At 40.0% G+C, this 18346-nt stretch overlaps 1 protein-coding gene across 1 annotated transcript in view; it reads right to left on the bottom strand.

The window, feature by feature from the left end:
- The window catches only part of LOC124150341 (protein draper-like), a gene marked incomplete at its 3' end in the record, with an annotated part of 51027 nt that extends 33864 nt beyond the window's left edge, over positions 1-17163 (bottom strand). The window contains exons 1-3 of the mRNA XM_048382143.1: positions 17046-17163; positions 4795-4941; positions 502-711 (exon numbers count right to left, since the gene is read on the bottom strand). Of these exons, the coding sequence (XP_048238100.1) occupies positions 502-711; positions 4795-4941; positions 17046-17112 (424 nt within the window). The remainder of the gene's footprint in view (positions 1-501; positions 712-4794; positions 4942-17045) is intronic.
- Between the last annotated feature and the right edge of the window lie 1183 nt (positions 17164-18346).

Raw genomic sequence — 18346 nt, 5'->3', positions numbered from 1 at the left:
TTGGTTTTGTTTGTTAGGCTTAGAACCTTTTGACGAGCCTCCGTATGCACTTTGTTTCCTAGAGAAACTAGTTGAATTCACACAATGTTGTGTCACTGTTGCCCGGTCAACTGACACACGCCGTCATGTCATACCCAAAGTTCGAGCCCCATTGCGGCATATGTTTCCAAACAAGGTATTGACGAGTGATAGATAACATCCAATGTGAAACTCGAAATGGTACATTTTAGATTTTGTTATAAAGTTCATAAATATTCCAGTACGAGATGGAGTTCGACGCAGTTTTGTCACTTCTTGGTATAGAGGATCTACCTCATCAAAGTTTGAGAGCTTAAGAGCTTAAGTTAATTAAACAGTTCCAAGAAGTAATAAAAACATGTCAGGTCAATGAATAAAAGAATAATATAAGGACATCACTTTGACTAAGAATATAGACACTCATCCATTTGATGTATAAAAATACGTCAGCAGATTCAAATCTAACATAAACATGCAACATACAGTGATCCCTGTGGTAGACTGTAACATGATGTATCCTGTACTGCCGTCCCAGGTCCACCCTCCACATACTCGGGTAGTTGACAGAGTGGAAGCAGGAGCCGCCATACACGTCCTGGCTCCTGTTCCCGTCCACAGCCTTGTCTGAAGTCCAGTTGTAACCATCAAGTGTTCCAGATGTAGAGGTGGCTGTCTTGTTGAAGGCCACGTTCTCTGTAGGAAGGACATGTTGATATATGTTACTCAAACTCAATCGAGCACGTGAATTTAAGAAGCGCTGGTAGATTAGATACAGTCCTGTCAACATTGTGTCAAAGACTCATGTCAGTTCATTGTTTCCGTTTTCATATAATATTTCAAGAAAATATGTGTCAAATTGAAATATATATCAAATGCAATAGCAACAAAGTCATACTTGTGTTAAATTCTACTTACTTGTATATTAGTCTTAATACGTGATACTTTGAGTTGTCTATAGTTGATGCCCTTAGCTTGCATATAATTTAGTTGGGTATTGTATTATCGCTGTTACGGTGGAACTTGATATGATAGCAAACCTACTTGTGAACAAGGGCGATGGTGTAGTCTAGTGACTAAAGCTTTTGCTCGTCACGCCGGAACTCCGTGTTCGATTCCCTACATTCGTACAATGTGTGAAGCCCCATGACATTTCTGGGATATTGATAAAAGAAGCGTAAAACCAAACACACTCACTCACTCACTCATTGCTTGTGAACAGTTATTATTCTGTAGTATGGGTTGCGTAACGTCACATAGACTCCCATGGATACAGATAGGCTACATTACTCGTAGAACGTATCTTTAACACTTATTACTTGTATGGGAAGAGAATATGGGAAATATTAAAACCCTAAATGCTCTTTGTTGAAATTGTTCTCTTAAAAGAATAAGGCAGCAATCGTACGGTCCAACCTAAGAGAGATTCTTACATTCAGCCATTTTGAAGTCTCCAAACACCTGTCGTTAAACTGCACCAATTATCAAGTCAAAACACTGGCTAAATGATTTAAACACTTTCATTTTATCTTGAAACGCACTTATTCCAGGTGTTTTTAAGATGATAGAAAATCACCAATAAACAATCGACTTTATGTCAGTTACCACACATTTGTTTGTGTGTACACTGAGTCGCAACAGACAAATTACCAAACAATATACAAATACATTGACAAATAGAGTCCAAGACGATTTTCCAAATGTAGCGTTTGTAATGAGGAAATATGAACACAGACAGTAGTGATACAGAGTTGTAATGGTGGAGAAGATAGAGGGCCCAAGATGACAACAAGGGCATAGGGGTATATTGTCAGACTGCAGTCACTGTAAACACGCTGTGGTTTGGAGTAATGCCACTATGAACTGGATGGAATTGAAATAATCAGTCAAATTTGCGTATGTAATGACACGCCAGAATACGTCGTCTTGCAGAGTTGGCTAGACGACAGATTACGCCATTCGGTATACGGCTCTACTCTAACCTGAACGCCTGCACGATGCCACGTCTATTTGCTGGAGGGTTTGATGTTCAATTGACGAGATGGCAATAGAGCAAGCTGGCCAATGCAAGACGTTGGTGGACGATACGTGTTTCGTGTGGTCTTACGTTGGATTCAGATTTTCAGATGCATTCATGTCTGACCGATTTCTACGATTGGGATTACATGATTTGGTAACATTGTATCGTGTTCGAATCCAAATTCTAAACATATGAATTTGGAATAACACAAGAACGTAAAATATGAACAAATTCAATATTATCTCCAAGCTTAAGAAGCAATACACATTTCTGCAATACACATATTAACACTGGTTATTACCTAGGCTGTGAATTAACTACGTCGCTCCCTCCTATCTACTTTTTCATTTGAAGTCAATACACCCACTAACTCAGGAAACGAATATTCCTAGATTCGTCTATGTCATATGTAAAATAATTATTAATTTACAGGTCCGATCATAAGTCTTTACAGGAAACTCGGTCCAAGAATGGACTGGCAAGAGCATGTTGCTTATATGAGCTTTTCACGACGACCTGGAGTTATCACTTATTTTCAGTGATTCATTCATACTATCTGCACTACCATGCATATAATTTGCTCCACTAGTTTGCCTTTTATGCATTTATAATCAAAAAGTATACTACGATTTAAACTATGGCGAAAATAAGAACTACTTTGATTGATGTTTCCTGCCGGGTCACAAGTATTTACGCTACTTCGACCACACTTTTTCAGGTTACATCCACTGAAAATGTTAATGTAAATAACTCCAATCTACTAATTATATACTGGACCGAAAACGAAATGTCCGATTTTAAAATAACTCAACTATATTTCTTATATTTGTCTGCAATAACTTAGTTGATAGATAAGGCAAGCGCGTTCAGTGTTAACTGAACATTATAAAACGTTTAAATCCTAAAATTATGCAAAACGCACGTGCATCGCACAAGAAACATGTCGTATACGTGAATGTTAGGGTGACTGGTTGTCATTGACGGCAATTGTTGGAATATACGAGATAACACCGTAAACACATTCTTTTTCCCACGATTGCCTTTAAAACAAATGCCAAGAATCCCCAATAATGTGACAGAGCCATCGGAATGTTGCACGCAGGCATGTGTACTGCAGACGTTGCATTACAAGTTGGTGAGTATGTGAGGTCAGTGCAACGTCTGAGGGAGCGTTACAATGCAACTGGAGTAACCAATGATCGTCCGAGAAATGGACGTCCACCTGTAACAACACCAGCTCAAGACCGCTATATTGTGACGATACATTTACGCAATCGTTTTCTCCCAGCAACTGTTACTGCGCAGATCACTCAAGGAACTCATAACAACAGAATCAGTGCTCAAACTGTTCGCAATCGACTGCGATAATATGGCCTGAGAGCCGGGAGGCCATACGTTGGGCAAGTTCTTACATCAACGTCATCGACGTCAACGTTGAGAGAGGGCTCGTACACGTCTGCGTTGGACTCGACGTGAATGGCAGGTACTCCTCTGTAGTGACGAATCCTGCTTTGCACTCTCCAGAGGTGACGGTCGACATCGAGTGTACAGACGGAGGAATGAGCGTTATGCTGACGCTGGTGTTCTTGAGAGAGATCGTTTTGGAGGAGCTGGATCTGTAATGGTTTGGGCTGGAATTGCACACAGTCATCGCACAGCTCTTGTTCCTATTCGTAGAAGCGATGCGCTACAGCGACGAGCTTCTTGCTCAGCATGTTGTCCCTTACCTCATCATCCAAAGCCAACATGACGTTTCAGCAGACTTCCTGCAGTCTAACCAGACGTCAGAACTTGAAACTGCCTTGCTTGCAGAATGGAATAACATTCCACAAAAAGAAATCCAGACGTTGGTGACGTCAATGTGACGTCAGTGTGACGCCGATGCAGAGCTCTGATTGATGCAGACGGTGGCTAAATACGGTTTTGATCATTTGACTTTCAGTTGTGATACCACTTCCACAGTAACGTCATCCACATTGTTCTACGGATGTTTCAGTCACTGATTTCTGTTGTTATCTACTCACAAGGCAGTGTCTGTCATGGAGTATAATATCACAGCTGACATCATTTTGACAATATACAGTTTTGAATAATAAAAGTCCGTTCAGTATATATATGTTTGCATAATTATTTTAATAAACATGTATCTGTTAATGCAATTTCCTATAAATACTAACAATTAAAAACAGATTCATAGTGATAAAGATGTCTTTATCCCTTGCGATTGGGAAATCAACAAAGTCCAGCAAATAAAAGCGACACAACCCTCTTCATTTTACATATGAAATATCTGCCAAGAACAGTCGATTGTACGATTCCGGCTATATCGCGAGCATGTGTTCATAAATCACTATCAAATAGTAATGATACCAGGTGTTCGCAAAAAGGTGAGGGCATCGTGGCCTACCGGTGGCACCGTCACAAACACATGCAAAAGCAAGTAAATTTTTCACCTAAAAAAACACGGGACAAGTCAAAATAGGGAATTGCCTCGGATTGCCTGATTTTTGTCACTGATGCGTCATATTTCGATATGTCCTCTACATGTCTACCATAAAACTTTTTTGAAAGCTTTACCGAGGCTTGAATATTGTCACCTTTATAAAACAACTACTGAGCAAGAGTCGTATTACGCTCTTTGAAATCTTGGTTAAAAGCGCATGCTCGACTTTACGTCAAAAGTTGCGATATGTAGACACCAAGGACTGAAACTGCAGGAATATTGCTTGACATAAAGGGAACGAAATACGATTACTTGCCTCTTTGACAAGTGTCGTTCCTCCCATCCCTCCACTGTAGGTCACAGGCCCCAGGACATTCTCCTGTGGTGGAGTTACACTCGGCCACTCCTTCACAGTGACAGGAATAGCTACAGGAGTCTCCGAACTGTCCTGGAGGGCAGGTACCTGGTGTGAAAATAAACGTATCAACCAATAATCATAGATATTGTATTCCTACAGATTTTCCAAATTTACTTTAGTGTATGCAAATATGTCTTTATCTTCGGTTATTTTAAAAAAGACATCGAAATATATCAAAAAGAATGTATTACCTTCGTGTTTCCGTATGGTAAATATCAAATCCGAGGAATATGAAGTTTGTATTATGCCCGCCACAGACTCACAGGAGGAACTACTTTCAATATATCTATACAACTCTAACTTGGTCAAAAGGCTTTACATAATTTCCACAAAAGTAAATTTAGGTGTGAGCTGATGTAAACCAACATTACTGCATGTCATTTGATACTGTATCATAAATGAAGCGGTTCACTCAGGGATTGTAGTCCTACACAGTTTCTACATATGGTTTTATAGAATTCAAATATGTGTTAAACTTCCCTTATTTTAAGAATGGCATTCTATGATAAAGCGTGTATTACTTTCGTGTGTTTCCGTATCGTAAATATCATATTCGAGGAATATCAAATATATATCATGCCCGCTACAGACTTTGAGGATATTATTTTATTCCAAATATGTGATATTTACGATATGCATCACACGCCACTAACAGTCTCTGTTTATGGCATACACGATTGAAATTATTGATGGCAACTTGCAGTGGGGTTGCGGTTGTTGTCTGATATGTATATCGAGGTATATTGATCATCTGAGCAAACAATTACATCGTTGAACATACTCTCTCAGAACAAGACACACACAGCAAGCTACTCCCAGTAATGCACAACACAACAAACAGGAGGCCGCCATGTTGGGTTTGAAGTGAAGGCGAAACGTCAATGCAAGTGGAAGTCAACCAAACGAAACTTTCCTGGTAACTGTATTCATTATATAATCGCTAGTGTTATAATAGTGATAAACTTGTTACCACGATAAGATAAATATGCAAATGAGGCCGTCACGCAGGAACAACTTTCAAGCTCCATGCATCGATACACTGCCTTCTTTCCTCTAAACACTGTTGACTGACACTCACAGATATGCGTAGATACGGGTTCCCAATGTGTTGCTGACTGCAAGTTATTTGTCACAACATGATAAATTGGGTGCTTCACTGAAACATTGTTTTCAAACGTGGTGTCGAAAGCTTCTTCACTGAGTTTAAATTGCCCGTCATATGTTAGGAATATTAACATATACGCAGCAAAAAAAGTTCCTGTGACACCAATATTTTAGTGTGTTTTTTCAAACAAGTAAAGTTTGGTTTTCAGTATTGTAGTACATGTATGGAATCAAGTCACGAAAACGAAACTGCTACAGAAAAGTATGCATTCCATGCAAAAGTTTACTTTTATGCAAGCCCCATGCATTTCACTACCCAAGAATGGGTATAAAAACATGTGCGTTAACGGGATTCCATATGCATTGTTTAGCATCGAGCTGGCAACAACCAAAAAAATCGCAATTATTCAACATTACGAAATGCCAAGCCTGTCCGAAAATGAGCGTCTGCGAGCCATTGGCATGGTTGAAGCAGGATCGAGTCAACGTGATGTTGCAACACAATTTAACGCCCACAGAAACACCATTTGGTGTTAATGGCAACGTTAGCAACAGATGAATGCAGTCAGAGACCATCCTCGGAGTGGAAGGCCACGCGTAACGAATAAGCGACAAGACAACTGGATTCGAACAACACACCTACGAAATCGATTCTAGCCAGCAACAGTGACTGCAAGAAGCATCCCTGGCCTTCGACCAATATCTTCACAAACCGTACGTCGCCGCCTCAGATATGCAGGGATTGTCGCAAGAAGACCCGCCAGACGTCCCATTTTGACAGGAAACCACCGTCAAGCACGTCTACAGTGGTGCAGACAGCGTCTACGCTGGACGGCCATGCAGTGGGGACAAGTTCTATTCACTGACGAGTCTCGTTTTCACCTCAACCACAGCGATGGACGGATTCGTGTGTACCGACGTCGAGGTGAACGTTACGTCAATCATTGTGTCATGGAAGAAGATCGGTTCGGGGGCGGCAGCGTTATGGTATAGGGTGGGATTACAGCAAGACAGAGGACCAATTTGATAGTGGTAGAGGGAAATCTCAATAGACAGCGATGACGCAACGAGATCCTCGGACCTGTTGTTCTACCGTTTTTGTGTCGTCATGGCCCAGGCATTACCTTTCAACATGACAACGCCCGGCCTCATATTACTCGACTTGTTCAGGATTCTCTTCAACAAAACAACGTGAATGTCATCCCCTGCCCGGCTTGCTTCCCTGATCTCTCACCAATCAAGCACATGTGGGATGAGATTGATCGGCGCCTTCGACGTCAACCACGTGTTCCACAAACATTCCAGGAACTTCGAAACATGCTCCAGCAGATATGGACAGATACCCACAGGACTTTGTGCGATGCCTGGTCCATTCAATGAGACGAAGATGTGTTGCTTGGATCGCAACCAGAGGTGGACACACAATTGACATTTTGGCATGTTCATGGTTTTTTTTTATGAAATCACGCATTTTCTGAAGTCAGTATGGCAAATTAAACCATTTGAACACTTACAGGATTCTTTTATCTGTTGCAAACTGAAATTGTTTCAGATTTGGTAAAAACATAACTTTGCATTAAATCTTATTCAATGTCACAGGAACTTTTGTTGTTCAGTATATGTATTAATTTGGAAACACAATCGGCTAATAAGCTCTATGTATTTTGTATATCAAACAAAATTTAAAATGAATGAATTAATAAATATTTATGAAATTTCTGTGTAGGCTATAAACGATAAAGAGAACTAGCTTACATCACTGATAAATGGGGTTTAATTGCACATATCTCGCATCATGCATGCACGTGCGTGTGTGCGCGTGTAAGTGTGTGAGTGGGTTTGTGGGTGAGTGGTCCTTATCGCAGTGGAGAATACCGTGCTTATCTCATTGGAGAACATCTACGAAAAGAATTTCTCGCTCGATAACCTTATTTGCATATTTATCAGATCGTCATTGCAAGTTTATTGGGTTATCGCATCGATAACGCAATCAATTATCTGATAATTTATAATATCATGGAATTGCTAATCTTGAATGATATGAACGACGTTTGTGTCAAAGCTGTATCTGCTTAAAATCCTAAACATGTACATGTACAACGAGTTGTGTAAGTGTTTATCGTGTTTTAGCCTATTGTTTATTTAACGTTGACGCGTTTACAGTACAACTTGTCATCATTTAAATATTTGTGTGACGCAAGAAAACCAAAAGTTATTTTCATTGAACTATTCACACTACATGATAAGCATGTGTTTATGAATCACAATCAAACGGTAATGATGCCAAGTGTTGAGCATATCCTGCCCCACCCGTGACTCCCGTCACACAAAAAATGCAAAGGCAAGACAGTTGTTCACTTTAAAAAAACAGGAATATATGGTTCAAGTCAAACTAGTGAATTTTAAGCAGACTTTATTTTGTCACTAATGCGTCAAACTCTGAAACGTCCTTCACATGTCTACCATCATACGTTTTGAAAGCTTTACTGATGCCTTTAATGTTGTAACCCTGTTTACACAACATGTGAGCAAGCGTTTGTAAGACATCTTCAAGGACAGAGCATGCTCCCTTGTACCTAACAAGTTGAGACTCCGAAAACCTGGAGCTGCTGGAATATTGCTTGACAAAATGGGAAAGTTGATTATTTGAAAGCTGAAGTCCTCCATTTATCATACAAGAGATCTCTGCTAAAACACCTTCATCGCGCAATCAGTTAAATTAGCAGGGCTAGACGTGATAGCGAATAAGTGTTGATCTAATTCGTTTCCTGGTCGTAACATGTGATTTGCCCCCTTTCAATGTGTAACCTGTGTATAGTTCATATGAGCCACCGCGAATTGTTGTGCGTCAGCGTACTTTAAACATTTTTCTATAGCTGCTTGGATTGATGGTTTCCGTCAAAATACATTATGTAGAATAACCATACATATATTGTTCTCTATCGTGCATTAGCGCTTTATAGTTTCAAAATGAGCTTTAATTTTTTTTAAGCATACATAATTGTCATTATTTGCTTTCTTAGACAGTAAGCTAATACTGTTAAATGCAATTTCTAGCGTCACTCATTGGGGTGAAATGGGATTTAACGTTGCTTTGCTTCAAATACAGTGGTGTAAATGTTATTTTATTGAAAATAACAACATAATATTTGGTCATTTGTCTGATCACTGTTTTATTATTACATATTCATTAACAACTCCAATACCAGGAAACAAGAGACGGAGCGTCACGCCCTAAAAGAGGAGTGGTGAAAGAATTAATAATGTCAATATCGGGTGAGACCATCAGCTGCGTTTTTACAGACGAGGTAGCGGCGACCAGATGTTTGGAAACAGCCTGGGGAATGTTGTTCGAAATGTCCACCAACGAATGGACCATAACATTCCAAACATGTTCTGTGGGGTAAAGTTCTGGGAAAGCAGCCGACAATGGCAGTACAGCAATGTTATGCTGCCTCCAAACGTCTGTTACATCAGGTATAGCGTGTGGGCGGGTATTATCCTGCTGCAACGTGACGTTAGGTCCCTGCATTTGCACAAAGGGGAGAACATGACCTACTCGTCCCGGTAGCGTACGCCATTCAAATTGCTATTAAATATCTCCCATGTTGTAATGCCACCCATTACCATTACACTCCCAAACCCAAAGAAACGACGTTGAGAAGCGCAAGCGTCGCTATATCGATGTCCTGGACACATGTCCACCATTCCACAACCGTCGGAACTCTCCAAATGAAAGCTCTTTTGTGAACAGTATACTGTCCCAGGCTTGTCTGAACCTTAGACGCTGTCTGCAGCAATCTAGGCGTGCCTCACGGTGACGAAAGAGCAACATTGGCGTATCGCTGGACGTCGAAGATGGATGTTGTCCCTTAACCGTTTGCGTCCGTTTATGCCACAAATTGGTTTCAACCCAGGAATTGTCCAAGCTGTTCATGTGGCATTTTGATATATATTCCGTAGATGCACTAAGCGAATATTGTTGTCTTGTTGACGTGAGGCCACACGTGGACGACCGGCCACTGGCAAGTCAGGAGTGTTTAAAAGATGAAATTGTGTTTCGATGAACATTATAATGTCTATCAATTTTCCGGCGCATAGACGTTAAGTTTCAGTGGCAAGCGTTATTTGCGGTCGAACAAAGTGTTTTTATAAGCACCTTATACCAAAAAAATCATTGTGTGCACATTCAAAGAACATTTCCCACTGACCCACGATACAGTCGACACGTTGAATCATTTAGCTTTAACTATTCTATAATTACCTTCAGACAGAAGAACACTCATATTTCGTTAGACAATCGTTACTAAATATCTTTGGGGCGATGGTTATAGTCACGTGGTTGTCCCCAGCTCTAATGTGGCTGGAATACTCCCTGAAGCAGCGTTAAACCACGCACCAAACATTTTATTGCCTCCAAGCTTCTGAGGTCAGCGATGTGAGTTACACGCACGACCACTATGGTAATATAGTTTCTGGAACATGGTTCGGTGCAGCATTACAAAGGGGGAAGTGTGATTTGTTTGCCCTTTCTCCTAAACTGCATTAATGTGAACTCCGCGACAGGTGCTGGAGAGACATGTGAAATAATGTAATAAATGAAACATGAACACACAGTTATTCATTTACTGATGTATGAATAGGAGAGGCATTATGGATACACAAATTAAAATAGAGCAATATATAACTGACAGCATTAATTCAACATTTAGTCTCTCACAGAGTGGGTGAATGAATAAATTTAGGTCGTAGTGAACTGCATTATTCTGCAGGGCTTCCTGATAAGGCTTATTGGTGAGAGAGCCTTCAAATCAGAGGACATCATTCAAGAGGTGGAAGGGACAGGCCAGGCACTTTGTATCAGCATGAGTATGGTAGAGCAGTGTTGAGAAATACAGAAGAGATAGCACATCTCTTCTGACCGCTTTGTGTGAATACATGTCATGAAATATTGAGTAATCATAGTGGAGTGATTTATGATATACACCTATTGAGTTTCCAAATTAGAGGTTCAAAACGTTGTTAATTCAAAATTTTCCAAAGCCTGTCTTGAGACTACAAGTATGTCATGATAAATGTAAACTATACGTTAGTAGATTATCTGATATCGGTAACAGTACCTGCTGTATTCCTGCTAAACAGTAGGGCATTCATGTGCAAGATTAAAATGGCGAATATGCAATATACACTCTCGTTCATGCCATATATTCAAATGAGTCGGCCACAAATTAACATGTAGCCTACATTTAGGCTTGATGAATAAAAGTTAACTTGTATTGCAGTCTTAAAGATGCATATGCATTCGTAATATCTTTATCATATACATATGCTGTTACTAAATCAAACACTTTAGAAATCAGGTTTGGAAATACCTAGTTGCCCGACAGTTCAAGACGGGCTGTTTTGGTCTCGGGCAGTTAATACACTTGGATTACAGCATATACGATAAATATACAACCTTTACATTATAACATATACATCTGCTGTTACTTAATCAGACGCGGATGAATAATACATACAGATACCAAGCTGCAACTAGGCAATATACTCCCAACCAGCTGAAGAACTGAATTATGAAATTTGAGGACAGAATATATAGATGTATCCTAGAAGTAGGCATCCCCATTGACACCGATTGTGCACCTCTCCTTGCTGATATGTTTCTGTATGCATATGAATCGGAGGTTTTGCTCGGATTGGCGAAATCAAATCACAGGAATCACAACCTGATTGTATACGGATGATTAGATGTCGTTCAGCAACGATCATGGCGACAGTCACACTTAGCTGTATATCAAACAAACCTTTGGGTCATCGAGCCTGTGACGCTGTACCAGCACCGTACTAAATAAAGGGGGATACCAGGACCGTACTAAATAAAGGGGGATACCAGGACCGTACTAAATAAAGGGGACTTACCAGCACCGTACTAAATAAAGGGGGATACCAGGACCGTACTAAATAAAGGGGGATACCAGCACTGTACTAAATAAAGGGGGATACTAGCACTGTACTAAATAAAGGGGGCTTACCAGCACCGTACTAAATAAAGGGGGATATCAGCACTGTACTAAATAAAGGGGGCTTACCACCACTGTACTAAATAAAGGGGGATATCAGCACTGTACTAAATAAAGGGGGCTTACTACCACTGTACTAAATAAAGGGGGCTTTCCAGCACTGTCCTAAATAAAGGGGGCTCACAAGCACTGTACTAAATAAAGGGGGCTTACCAGAACTGTACTTAATTAAGGGGGACACCAGGACTGTACTAAATAAAGGAGGACATCAGAAGAGTACTAAATAAAGGAGGATATCACAACAGTACTAAATAAAGGAGGATATCACAACCATTCTAAATAAAGGAGGATATCAGAAAAGTACTAAATAAAGGGGGATATCAGGACGGTACTTAATACAGGGAGATATCAGAACTGTACTAAATAAAGGGGGATACCAGGACCGTACTAAAAAAAGGGGGCTTACAAGCACTGTACTAAATAAAGGGGGCTTACCAGCACTGTACTAAATAAAGGGGGCTTACCAGCACTGAACTAACTAAAGGGGGATACCAGGACCGAACTCAATAAAGGGGGCTTACCAGGGCTGTTCTAAATAAAGGGGGATACCAGGACCGTACTAAATAAAGGGGGCTTACCAGCACTGTACTAAATAAAGGGGGATACCAGCACTGTACTAAATAAAGGGGGATACCAGGACCGTACTAAATAAAAGGGGCTTACCAGCACTGAACTAAATAAAGGGGGCTTACCACCACTGCACTAAATAAAGGGGGCTTACCAGCACCGTACTAAATAAAGGGGGCTTACCAGTACTGTACTAAATAAAGGGGGCTTACTAGCACTGAAATAAATAAGGGGGGCTTACCAGCACGGTACTAAATAAAGGGGGCTTACCACCACTGTACTAAATAAGGGGGGCTTTCCAGCACTGTCCTAAATAAAGGTGGCTTACCAGCACTGTACTAAATAAAGGGGGCTTACCACCACTGTACTAAATAAGGGGAGCTTTCCAGCACTGTCCTAAATAAAGGGGGCTTACCAGCACTGTACTAAATAAAGGGGCTTACCAGAACTGTACTTAATTAAGGGGGACACCAGGACTGTACTAAACAAAAGAGGATATCAGAAGAGTACTAAATAAAGGAGGATATTAGAAAAGTACTAAATACAGGGAGATATCAGAACTGTACTAAATACAGGGGGACACCTTGACGGTACTAAATACAGGGGGATATCATGACTGTTCTAAATAAAGGGGGATACCAGGACGGTACTAAATACAGGTGGATATCATGACTGAACTAAATAAAGGGGGATACCAGGACTATACTAAATAGAGAGGGATACCAGGACTGTACTAAATACAAGGGGATACCAGGACTGTACTAAATAAAGGTGGATATCAGGACTGTACTAAATACAAGGGGATACCAGGACTGTACTAAATAAAGGTGGATATCAGGACTGTACTAAATACAAGGGGATACCAGGACTGTACTAAATAAAGGTGGATATAAGGACTGTACTAAATAAAGGGGGATATCAGGACTGTACTAAATACAAGGGGATACCAGGACTGTACTAAATTAAGGTTGATATCAGGACTGTACTAAAAACAGGGGGATATAAGGACTGTACTAAATAAAGGGGGATATCAGGACTGAACTAAATAAAGGGGGATATCAGGACTTTACTAAATAAAGGGGGATACCAGGAATGTACTAAATAAAGGGGGCTTACCAGGACAGTACTAAATACGGGGGAGTATCAGGACTGTTCTAAACCAAGGGGGATACCAGGACGGTACTATATAAAGAGAGATAACACGACTGTACTAAATACAGGGGGACATCAGGACTGTACTAAATAAAGGGGGATATCAGGACTGTACTTATAAAGGGGGATATCAGGACGGTGCTGTATGAAGAGAGATAACAAGACTGTACTAAATAAAGAGGGATACCAGGACTGTACTAAATACAGATGGATATCAGAACTGTACTAAACAAGAGTCATCACAAATATGACATATCCCCCCTGCAGCTGTCTGTAAAGTACCCACAAGTAAATGTGCAATTCTCTATGTAATGAGTCAAGAGTTGAATGTTCTTGAAGAAGCATACATTGCTTACCCACAAAAGATCCACCATGGTCGCATTCATAAGAAATGGAAAGTAAAACAAATGTGTTTCTGTGGGTTTTCTATGCAAACAAATGACAAATTACAAGAAACAATAACTAAACAAGCGTATAGTCAACGAAGTCATCTATATCCCCCGCCCATTTTAACACGTTATGGTCCCAAACCAGGTAACTGACCCAATATTTCTCTTAACCCATGCCGAAATAGTTCAAATACGGATTTCTATCAAGCCAAATCATTAATGTTTTCCTTCAAAGCCAAAGCATCATCAGACAATATTGCTTTCTCAGAGAGGTAAGTAATCAAACATTTCTTGACATCGGCCTTAAGCATACTAGATTTGACGTCAATTTGTAATATTTTGACAATTGGTCCTGTTCAGTAGAATGTTTGTTAACAAAGTAATCTACAATAAACACAATGGTGATTGATAACTTCACACAATTGTAGATAAAGCGCCAAAAACTCTTTCCATATCCAAAAGAAATCTCTGCAATAAGCAGATTCGATTTCCGATTCCGACTATGTCATGGTCATGTGTTTATGAATCACTATCAAATAGTGATAGTTCCAGGTGTTAGCGAAGAGGTGAGCGTATCCTGCCCCACCGGTGGCACCCATCACAAATACATGCAAAGACAAGTCAATTGTTCACCTGAAAAAACACGGGAACATATGGTCAAAATAGGGATTGCATTGGACATAATTTTTGTCATTGATACGTCGAATTTTGAAATGTCCTCCACATGTCTACCATGAAACTTTGTGAAGCTTTACTGAGGCCTTGATTTTTGTAACCGTGATGAAACAACTTCTGAGCAAGAGTCGATTCTCTCTTGAAATCTTGGAAGAAAGAGCATGCTTGATTCTTGATTGGTTATTTATATTGTAATTGAACGATATCAGATCATCGCTGTACCTGAAGCTTAAGTTACACTTCTTGGCCAAAGTATCTTGTTTTGACTTTGCCAATCCGAGGGGAACTTCCAAGTCATATGCATAAAGAAACAGATCCCTAAGAAGGGGAGCAACATTAGTGCCAATGGTGATGCCTACTCCTTGCCTTAATGTCTTCCCCCTACATTTACATAGATGTGATCAATGAGAAAGTCCAGCATTTCACATATTGTTTTCTCAGTAAACTTCAGATGGCATTTGCTTTCATTTCTCAAAATTTGTCCTGAACCTCTGAATATAGGTACGTTACTGTATCTGTGTACACCGCGTTTTGTAACAAAAGTCTGGGGATCAAAGAACGAAGTTTTTCCTTTAGTTTGTCATGTGGGATAGTGGTGTACAAAGTTGAAAAATATAATGTTTTGACAGAATGGAACTTGGTTCTTTTCTAAGATTGGAAAAAGTCAAGCAAATACTTTGGGTTTTTGAGAATCTGCTTTGTATTAATTCCACGTGTCTCAACTACGTTCTGTGAAAGTCCTCCGTTGATCATTTTAAGGATTATGGTTACTCTTTGAGACAGGGAATCCTGGACCCAGCCATATATCTCTTTGTGGAGTTTTGGGGTCCAGTACAAAAGAGGAATGGAGATGTCTTCAGGTTTTAGAGTCAAGTGAAAAACTGACAGTACTGATTTATGGTTATTGCAGATTTCTTCCTCAGTTAACATACTGGCCTTATATGTGGCCTTATTTGATATGTCATTTATACCAAGTTCTTTGATCAAGCAAGTAATGTAGTGATTCTTACTTAATGGTTATGTTATTTGAGGCCTTGTCGGTGGGAAACTACGAACTTTTCCTGTAGGACAGCCAGACTTTGGATAACAGCTGGCTGGGCCATAATGGGTTTATTCCAACTCCGTTTCCTCTTTTTAAGTTTATGCATTCTACCAATGCCAACATCACGCACTGACTTAATCCACTCTGAAAGACATTTGACAGGTTCCTCTTCTCTTTTCGCCCATTTTTGGGGCCTATTCTTCGACAGGTTGTTATTGTCAACAATAGAGAAGTCACCTGTGATTATATGACCTGCATGTTGATAGCAGGATGATGAGTCTTGGCAGCCACAAGTAGTGGAATTTACATCATGAGCTGCCAAGTCCAATATCCTATAATTGAACAACCTGGATTAAATGGTGTTCGTATAGGAAAATGAAATTGTTGGTGGTTCCTGAAATTTGAAATCCCATTACAGGTCACGTCAGAACATCCATTCCCGAACTATGACAGACCAATGAAATGACTAACAGGAAGTCAACGTTAGTCACTAAGAAAGCAGCTTTGCGTTCCAGTTTCAAACTGGCGACTTCCATTCCAGACTATGCTTCTTAAATTATTTTGAATAAATCATACATTCCGTAACAGTTGTTTTGTGTTAAGCTTTAGAGGTTGAATGATAAGAAGTATATTCCGCTTACAATGTAACATAACAATATTTTTTATTTTTTATTACGTGTTTGTATCGTTATCTATCGTGTAGTTGTCCGACTTTCGATCACGAAAGTTGATACTACTTAATTTAGTTTATCCAACATACTCGTTAATCCGACATAATCATATGCAACCAACCATGTCAAATTAACGGGACGTGACTGTATTGGGGGACATTTTCGGAAACTGATCTTTGTCTGAGCATGTTACTTAAATTTAAAGACTCCATTTAAAGGATCGATTGTTTGCAAATTTCGAATTCAAGAAATTGCGCCCTTTGTCTGACTTAATGGAGTCTGTTTCTGGTTTGGCTATACTCTCTAGTTGATACTGTAGGCTCTTACTGTTTGTAGCTCCTGCCAAACCAGGTTGTACAGCATCCACACTGTCGGGTAGGATGGTACACAACCACCCGATCGCCATAAGCCGGAGAAGCATGTGGTATTGAGCAGCTAGTCTGCTCGTTACGTTGTTAAACATACTCACTCAGTGCAAGACATATACAGCAAGCTAATCCCAGTACTGCAAAACACAACCCACAGGAGGCCGCCATGTTGGATTAAAGAGGAAGTAAATCAACCGACTCTTTTCCTCATGCATTTCTGTGTGTCATACAAACATATCTGTATTTGAAATATGATGATAGCTCTGTCACTGGATTGGACATTTAAAAAACATAATGTAACGATATGTGGCGTAGCTGATAACCAGCACATTTAACAATACTCCATAGAAGGTAGTAGAAATCTATTACCATGTGTTCACTGAAACAGATTGATAACTAAAATTGACATTCATTAAACCTCAATGCCGAGCTAAAAAATAACTAAAAATAGCTAAAAAAACTGATAGCTCTAGATGGACAATCAGTCTTTATTGAAGACACAACATTTGATATTCTGAGGGTGCCTGGGAGGTGTTCGAAAAACATTAATTGTCCCCGAAAACATAATTATTCTCCAGACTGTTGAGCGAGGTGCACGTGCGAGTGGCTCAGAAAAATGTCTATTTAAATACGATTATCAAAACTATTTTGGTTTTAAACATTTTAGATGCAATGGTTATTTAAATGTTGGCCAATAGGTGTGACCACTAAGAGCGAATGTTTAATTGTTAACTGACCATTTCACCGATTAACATATACATGTTACGGAATCTTGTGTCTGTTTTCACCCGTATGATGTGAAGATCGTGAAATACCTATGCTACAATCTGACTTACCGTCAAATGTGTCGCGGATTCGCCCCCACAAACACTCCATTGTTGGAGTTCAGTGTGAAAGATCCCCACGTGGGTCACTCATTTGCTACGCTGCAGTCATTTGCAGACTTTTACCCGTAGAGATTTCGGATATCGGTCCCCTGCAATCCATGTTTGTCGTAAGAGGCGACGAAATATATCGGGTGGTCAGGCGCACTGACTTTGTTGATTGTCATCGTATCCCATTGTGTAGATCGATGCTCGTGATGTCAATCACAGGATTGTCTGGTCCAGACTCGATTATTTACAGACCGCGGTCACTTAGCTATTGCTGCGTTAAACAACAAACAAACAAACAATACTAAGGCCCGGATCGACAGTAAAAGATGCTAGTAGTCAGAAACATTCGAGTGTTGACTTTGATATAGTTCCGATAACCCGTGTAGTACATGCCTCAGCTGTTGTGTTGGGCTCCACACACTTTGCTTCCTGTTTTGGATATAAGAACTCCTTGCCTTCACGTCCTGCTCCCATAGTTGACAAGTGTGTCAACATGAAAATGTCCAGCATTACATTTTCTATTGTAT

Source organism: Haliotis rufescens, unplaced genomic scaffold (assembly GCF_023055435.1).
Source record: "Haliotis rufescens isolate VD_foot unplaced genomic scaffold, xgHalRufe1.0.p SCAF_4, whole genome shotgun sequence".
Taxonomy (NCBI): domain Eukaryota; kingdom Metazoa; phylum Mollusca; class Gastropoda; order Lepetellida; family Haliotidae; genus Haliotis; species Haliotis rufescens.
This window is presented reverse-complemented; position numbering and strand designations above follow the sequence as displayed.